Raw genomic sequence first — 8,851 nt, forward strand, 5'->3', positions numbered from 1 at the left:
TAAGCCTCACTCTTTCAGGTTTATGGGATATGCATGAAGCACCTAGAATCTGAGAGAGTTAACCAAGAAGTAAAATCTGTGAGTGATCTTTGCAATTGTTTGGAGATTGCAAGGGAAGATGATGAAAAGAAAGCAAGGCCAAAGACTGCCTGGAAAATATATAATTAGGAAACATGAGAAGAGCAGGCAGGAAGGAACCAGGAAAGGAATGGTTAGAGAAGTATGGAGTGGGGGTAAGGGTATATACACTTTTTATGCATCAGCTACTACCCAAAGAAAAGTACTCATGCCTTAGACAAGGGTCAGTTCCAAAGTCATACCTTACCATGGCACTAGCGAAATACTAGGCGGAAGTCACAAATAAGAGCTAACTCCATAAACAACTCTTAAACAGGTATGTGGGAGGCTAAGTCAGAGAATTCTTTTCAGAAATATTAGTAATAGCATCCTCTAGGGGAGAGAATGACACTATCAAATAAGCACTCATTAAATCTGAGAGCAGGTAAGCTAAAAAAAAAAAAAAAGAAAAAAGAAAATGCTCACAAAGAGCAATAAAGCAGAAGAATGCGGGAGACCTGAATAATAACCCTGCTTCTGCCATCCAAACCAGATGCGTGACCCAGGTCATAAACTCAGCTAAGTCTCCAACAAGAAAGTTAAGTGGAAGCTTCTTCAGAGCACTGTCCTATAAAAACCCATCAATGCTATAGCCAAAAAAAAAAAAGTGGCAGGGGGGAGAATGCCCAAACCTTGGAGGAACCATTATACTGATACACCAATGCCATCAAAGACATTAAAAAACAATATTGCAGAAGGCTAAATTACATGAGAACATTTCATAAGTGCTCATTCATGCAACAGGCTAGGTGTTAGGGAACCAAAGCTGAGAAAGAAGTGAGTAACAAGCCTATAGTCTAATAAGTGGAAAACAATACTAAATAAAGTCATAAATGCTATATTAGAAAATGGCATTATGGGATACACAGGAGCACTTGACCAAGTCTTAAGGCATGACAGGTTCAAAGATGTTTATCAGAGATCAGGCTGTCAAAGATGACACCTGAGTAGCCATGCCAAGGTGAAGCAAAGAGAGGCTCAGAAGCTAGGAAATAGGCTCAGAGGGGTAGGAGAGAAGTATGTGGAATGGTAGAGAGAGGTGACAGGAGAGAAACAAGCCAGTGAGATTTATAGTTTGTATTTCATGCTAAGGAGCTCCTGAGGTCAATGGAGATTTATATGAAGAGGTATTTATGAAACAGCCAAACGACAATTTCTGACAGGCAGTTGGTTATAATAACATATATATGTATATATGCATTATAACTAGAGATGCAGATTTGGGAGTCCTAACAGAGAGGTAGTAGCTAAAGCCACCAGAATACATAAGTTCTAGCAGAAAGTTTGGACAGTCCCCACAGAGGTGATGGAGAGGGCCAAGGACACTCCCAACACATCAAACTAAGAAGGTGGCAGAGGAATAAAAACCATTGCCCTCAAATGTTAAGTGATAAAACTAGGTGTCTAACTGTACATTTTAAATTTTCACTTATACATTTAAAATTTTTTATTTACACATAGGAGACTGTTAAAATGTTAACAGAGGTTATTCTAAGTGGTTAAAGATTAAAGGTGATTTTACTTCAAAAATCAACATAATAAATGCATTAATTAGAAAATAATAAATGCATCTTTCAAAGTTAAATGTAATTTTCCTATTATACAATTATGTTAAATGACTGGTTCTAAATCAAACATAATGATAAATCATAGAAAAGTTGTTATTAAAGATATGAGGGTTTTTAAAATTCTTTTAATATAGCTAATCTAATTCTATAGATATAAATTCAAAAGTAATTCCATTTCAAAGAAATCAAATTATTTCAAGGGTGAGGGGAGCTTGCTCTTTAATAATAGTAAAGCACATACCACGGTAATTAGAGTGGTGTCTGGAGCACAACACATAAACTTAGCCCTTGCTCCGCCCCCTCCCCCTCCCGTACCAGGTCCAGGAAGTACTGTCTCCTGCTAGATGGATGGCTCAGTACGCCTCTGCTGCCGCCTCTGCCACACCCACCCAGAACTGACCTTCCATGTATATTCTGCACATAAGGTAAGGCAAGTCCTGTTACTTTTCCAATGCTTCATGGTTTTGTAAAGTTTGATATGTCACACTCCACAGGACAAAGAACAACACCCCGCAAAACTATGTGATATTGGGAAAATAAACACACTTGCTTTCTCCCCTACAGTCAGACTCCCAAGATGGGACAGTGTTTGATCTCCAAAGCCGAGCATTTACTGAGGCATGACTGACAATGGGAGCAGGTGACTGAGAAAATGGTACTTCATGGACTTACAGTAAAAGAAAAGGCCCAGGAACAAAATTTAAGTGTTAACAGTTTCGGTTCAGAATTCTCACTCTGCTTAGAATCAGTTAATTCAAGTTTTAAATTAATATTAATATCAAGCACCCACTGACAGATAACCTTAAGCTAATGAACTCTAAAGAAGCCCACAAGCAGATATCATGTCATAATTTTTTTAAAAAAGCTCTGGCCTTGGAGGGTGTCTAAAGGCCCAAGGGTTATCACCAAATGAGTGAATTTTGACAAGTCAGATATGTGAGTTCAATTTTCTCACCTATGAAATGAGGGCACAGGGCTAGGCTAGCGGTTTTCAAGCTTTTTTGACTCTGAGCCACAGTAAGAAATACATTTAACAGTGGGGTATCTGTAAATACAAAATACAGAAGTTTCATGAAATATTTTTCCATAGAATAAAATTATTAGGTAGAATAGACTTTAATGTTATTTCTATTCTATTTCATTATTTTTTAAAAATGTGAATTTCAACACATGGTCCACTACTACCTACATTTTAAATAACACTGATGATCTCTAAGCTATCTTTCACCATTTTCACTCTTACTGTATTTAATGCATTTAGGCTTAATATTCGTAGTATCAGCCACAAAGTGCTAAATTTTCTTTGTCCTGTTTTCATAAACGGCAATTGTGTATTCCTGATGTGCCCTTACTGTTCTGCTTAAGAAATCAGCTCTAGGTACACTTTCATCATCTATCTAGTGTGCTTTAGAAGGTTGTTGTGAAAATCAAATGAGGTGATTATATATATTTAATCATTGTAAACTGCTGTAACCAGGTGTAAGATATACAGATACTCAGTGGCTACTCAAAATCTTTATATATAGCTGTTTTAAATAAGGCAATGTGATGTGACATGCAGTATTTTCACTTTATCCCAAATATAAGTGGCAAAATTGCTTTTTAAATATATGAACTTTTAATGTCTAATGAATTTGGAGAGGAACCTCAGATTATATAGGACAAATGTACTAAAGACTTGAATATCTTAAAATAATGTCTTTAGAATATCACTGGGGTAGAAAAGGCCTTTTCTGCACAGCAGCAGACCCAGCAACTTTACCAAGATCTAAAAAGTATGTAAATACCCCACCCCCATCACCACTTACATTAAATTAAAAAACTAGGAAAAAAAATTGCACAAATGAGTTTTTCTTAAGAAAAGTTTAACATGTTTTCAAAATGTAAAAGTTACATATATAATACCTGACCTACAAATTCCACCATCAGCAACATATCTCAAGGAAATAAATTTGTAAAAAATGGGAGGAGGGACCAGTACCTATAATAAGGCACTGATTTTTTAAAAAAATCAGGAGTTACTCATTTTTCCCTTGGTATCGCCCATGCATACATGAGGTATACACGTTAATAAACTTGTTTGTTAAAAAAAAAAGTCACAATACATCTAACTATATAATGGAACACTAGTCAGCTATTAAAAATGGTGATATAGATCTTTATTAACATGGGAAGATGACCACCATATACTCAAAAGATTATAAAACACCTACTGTAGATTTCTTTTTGTAAAAAAGAAAAATGTTATACACATTTCTTAAGTCTGTCCAGATATATACCAAAATACTAATAATGGGCATTCTCTGGGATGATGAGATCAGGCAGCTGGCCCATAGAGTTCTTTTCTGAGAATTAGAACAAGATACCCCTTTTCCCAGGAAGACCCCCATGCTCTAGGGTACACGGCCTAGTGAGCTGAGTATGGATTTCAGCCTCCACACACCACTCCCCCAAATGCCCACAGAGGGATGCCCTTCTTTGGGATAACTGGAAAATATAATTTTTACTTATTTATGTCATTCTGTGCTGGCTTACTATTATTATGATAAACAGAAATTTACTATTTGTTGATAAGAATAATACTGCATTTTCAATTTTGAAAAAAGGTCTTGCCTTAATCCTGCCAACTTTACTTGTACTACTTCTACTGCCCTTATAGAATGCCCTATTTGTGCACACGTTATCTATTTAAATGCATATATCCAATGCATATATCAAATCAAATCTCTAACCCAATATCATAATACAAAGTTTAAATTAGAGAGGGAGCACTATCTGCAGTAAGAAATCTCATTCACAAAGTGAAGATACTAATTACTGGAAATTAGAATGCACTGAGGAAGGGAGAAAGGAAGGAAGTTAGTCTATAAAAATTAATCCATCTTTACTACTCAGAAATTCCTTCAGCATAAGTTAATACACTCCAGAAACAATAATAATTGTTCGCAAATTTCCCCCATTTAACTCCGGATGCAAGATGTATTTCCTCATCACAACAGTGGGTTCCCAAAAGACAGCCATTTAAATAAAAATCGTGAGTGATTACCATGCAGTTAGGCAAGGCATCTGTAAAATAATACAACCCCTGGACTAGGATTAAAGGAGAACTGGGTTCTTTTCTTGGCTTTGTGGAATATGTAATTTTAAGCAAAGCAAAATCACAACCTCTCCAGATCTCATTTTTTTCTTCTTTAAGGTGGAGGTTGGGCTAAAAAATCCCTAAGACCCCTTTCAGCTTGTGATAGGGCTTAAGCCACCTTTGCATCCACTCTGGGGGAGCCGATTTCAGCCAGCAGCAGGTTTATTTTCTAAGTCATAGCTAATTTACTTTCTTCATGCTTCTTTTAAAAATGTGCCCAAATATTTCTCAACTCTAGAAATTTATTCTCACCCACAAAAAAAGGTCTGTCAAGACCTATTAACAAAAAAGTTTTCAAAAGGCCAACAAAAAGGAGCAAAATTAGTTTTTTTAAGTATAAAGGCAAAAAAGAAAAAGAACGAGCACTAGTCCTTACTCAGACACTAATGTTTCTGAAAAACAGCACTACACTGGTGAATGGTTTAAATATTTCGCTTAAAACAAAGAACTCATGTACAGAAAAACTGATACAGCCATCACGCGTACAGAAGGCGCAGAAAAACATTGTGCCATTCAGATAGGATTTACTTTCCCCCAAAGAAGCAAACTTCTAAGGAAGAAACCTCTGTAATTAAAAAGGAATTAGGAAGGAACCAAGCTTTAAGGGTCTTTTCACTGTCCAAATCCAAGTGCATTCTCGTGGACTACATACTTGTGATGAACTCACCGCGGCATTCATGCAACCCACATACTTAACACTCACTCGCACTCTTCCGACCGGTTGGGGTGGCAGAGTGGACGAGTCACAAGATAGCGGAGGGAGTGGAAATTTCCTCTCCCGGGGCGTGGGGCAGGGTCTGGCTTCCCCGAACCGCTCGGCGGCGCCGCCAAGGCCTCTCCCCGCCGACGCGCTCCGTACAAAGGAGGCCCGGGCGCTCGGCCCCCGTACACCAGGGGCTCGGCTCCGGGAAAGGGTTCCCGGCTTCCGGCGCCGCTCCCGGCGGGAGGCCCGGGCAGCACGTGCGCCCCGCGCTGCCCCGCTCCCCGTAGGGAGGAAGAAACCCGCGCGGCTGGGCCGGGGCTGCCCGCCGACCCCGCTGCTTCGGCTGAAAGCGACCGCCTCCGGCCCCGCGAGAAATGAATGGGGCCGCGCTCTGCCGCCTCCGCCGCCGCCGCCCGAGTTAGTCTGGAGGCCGAGAGAGAAAACCGCTGCGGGTGGCGGAGTCGTGGCCGCTCCTGGGGCCCCCGGGCAGGACCTCACTTTTCCTTCCCCCCCCGCCCCGCCCGGCGCCCCCCGGACTGCGGCCGGCCCCAGGCGCCCAACCGCCGCCCGCTCACCCCAGCTCTTGGCGGTGCGCCCCAGGAACTCTCCGGTGTTCGGGTTGTAGATGAAGAGCTTCCACTCGGCCAGGCTCTGGTTGAAGGACTTCTTGTCTTTCTTCCTCATGGTGTGTGCGCCGACGGCGAGGGGAGCTTGACTCACGATAGCCTGAATCTGGGAATAAACCATCGGTTGATAAAATGTGGTACGAACCACACAATGGAATACTACGCAGCGATGAAGATGAATGAACTACCCATACACGCAACAGAGCCTCCCAATGCAAGCTCGCATGGAAGAAGCCAGACACAAGCGAGCACGTACTCACAGTGGTATGAAGGTCAAAATTAGGCAACGCTACGGTGATAGAGGTTAGGTTGCTTGTCAATCTTAGGGGGTATGGAATGGGAGGGGACCCAAGGCGGTCTCCTGCGGTGCTGGAAATGACCGCCCCGCCCTGCGATTCCCCGCCGTGCTCGCTGGTACTCAGGCCTCCTTCCACACTGGTCTGAAGAAGCAAAAAACTACACCGAGCAACTTAAAAAATTTCGAGGGCTTAATAGGAAGCAAATTTATAGTAACAAGCAAAAGGTGGCGTCCCCGACCCACAGGTTTCTCAGAAGGAGGACTCTGGGATGCTGCCGGGGCCCGGCGTCCCTTCGGCTCTTTGCCTGCAGCTGCGGGAGACCAGGAAAGCACAGAAACGACTCCACTCTGCCCAAGACGTCCTCCCTGGAGAGGACTTAACCTCCCTCTCCGGGAACTGCCTCCCAAACCGCCTCCAGACGTCCTCCCTGGAGAGGACTTAACCTCCCTCTCCGGGAACTGCCTCCCAAACCGCCTCCAGGCGTTCTCCTTTGGGCTCTATGACGTGACTTAAAGATACTCTGCTAGATCAGTGTAATACATACTGCCGCTCAGAGAATGTCCGTCTTTGACTCTGGACGGATTTAACCAGGAATCTCGGGTCAGTGGGAATTTAATTCTAAATATGCCAGTTTTAATTAAGTGGAGTATAATTTTTCTCCAGAATTGATCAATGAAGCCAATATACAGTACACGCTTTCCTGAGGTTCCGGTCAACGAAAAGACCCTCTGATTTTTCTCAGACACTGAGACTCTATCCACAGGAAATCAGTTCTTCCTTTAGTATTGATGCCTAATGTTCCCGGCTTTTCGTCTTTTCCACTGTAGTAAATGCTCCCCTTGGTCGCAGCTGAGGGTGCAGTCAACGTTTTCCTACACGAGATGGAGCTGAAGAGTACCGTGCTCTGCGACTGCTGCGACAGGATGAAGAAACTAGGAGTGACGATGCGGTTGTTTGAAAAAAGGAAATAGAGCACTGCCCCTGTTTTACTAGCAAATAAAAAATTATGAATGAAGATATGTAGCACACATCTTATTTTGGGGGGTGATGCATCTGGAAGTTTAAACACAGCCTGCAAATGCTTTAAAGGACTAAATGGATAACTAAATTCTGGCATTTCTTGTTTCCTCATTTTGCTTGTCCAAAGCAAGGAATTAGGAATCACATCTCCCACAAATGGAAAAGAAATAGGAGCATATAATATTATAAAGTGATTTTTTTCCCCCCTTGCACTTAGGAAAGCTAAATTTATAATTATGACTTTGGGAATAACCAAAATCCAGTTACTTTTTTGAGCCAGTGACATCAAAAGATTTGTGGAAGCGTTTTGTAAAAACTGGCATGAAATCGTTATTAGAAATAGCAAACCAGCGTGCTAGTAGGCAAGAATGCATTTATTTAGTTCATAAGCAAGGTTGGAACAATTTGGGAATGGAAGCAGTTAACTTTTTATTTCATTAAAAATGTAACTAAGTTTGAAGAAAGCTAAAATACTGGTACAGTTAATAATGGGCTTTTTAGTTTTAGTAAGAGGGAAGATGTAGAATCTGTTTGGAATAAAATATAAAATCCATCTACTTTATTTATTTTGTGTGTATGTGCTAATAAGCACACTTTGAGAAATAATTGGCACACACAAAACATGGTAAACAAGAACATTATGAAATAGTGTTTCAAAGATATTGAATGCTGTCAGAGATTTTTTACCTTGTGTATTTTTAGTGTTGATTAATATGACTTTCATATTTAGTACTTCGTGGTTTTCCAAATAAAGATTTAAATACAAATATAATTCAGTAGTTTCAAAACCCATGCCTAGTTTAATATAGTAACTAGATCTAACAGGTTTCAGTTTGGAGAAAATTTTATATTCTACTCCAAAACATGGGAATTATTTGTTTTTGTTATATGATACTTGAACATTACCTGGAAAATACTGAGTGTATTGGGGGATAGTGGACTACCAAATGTGAACAGATTAATACCAAATTTAATCACAGCTTTATTTCCTGTAGGTTTATTTTACTATACCTCAGACTCCCTTTTAGAAGAGGAATTATTTTTCCAGATTAAACACAGGATGCCCACTTAAATTTGAATTTCAGATAGATAATGGAATTAGTATAATTTTTAGTATAAGTATATTCCATTCAATATTCGGGACACACTTAGACTAAAAAAAACTTTCTTGTCTATCTGAAATTCAAATTTAACTGGATATCCTGTATTTCTATTTGCTAAATCTGGCTGCACTACCAGTAGAGGATACCTGTGAATCCCACAGTAATTATAACGATCATTTATACATACTTAAGTCTTAGGCCTCGTATTACTTGCTTAGTGTGATTTCTTTCTTAATCTTTACAAATACCCTAAGAAGGAGATGTTTCCCTAATTTT

The 8,851-nt window shown here is 40.2% G+C and overlaps 1 protein-coding gene across 1 annotated transcript in view; it reads right to left on the reverse strand.

Moving 5' to 3' along the window:
* ATP1B3 (ATPase Na+/K+ transporting subunit beta 3) overlaps positions 1–6,232 on the reverse strand; it is a 36,942-nt gene extending 30,710 nt beyond the window's left edge. The window contains exon 1 of the mRNA XM_006907182.2: positions 6,103–6,232. Coding sequence (XP_006907244.1) covers positions 6,103–6,211 — 109 coding nt within the window. The 5' untranslated portion in view covers positions 6,212–6,232. The remainder of the gene's footprint in view (positions 1–6,102) is intronic.
* Between the last annotated feature and the right edge of the window lie 2,619 nt (positions 6,233–8,851).

This window comes from Pteropus alecto, unplaced genomic scaffold (genome assembly GCF_000325575.1).
Source record: "Pteropus alecto unplaced genomic scaffold, ASM32557v1 scaffold92, whole genome shotgun sequence".
In the NCBI taxonomy this organism is placed as follows: domain Eukaryota; kingdom Metazoa; phylum Chordata; class Mammalia; order Chiroptera; family Pteropodidae; genus Pteropus; species Pteropus alecto.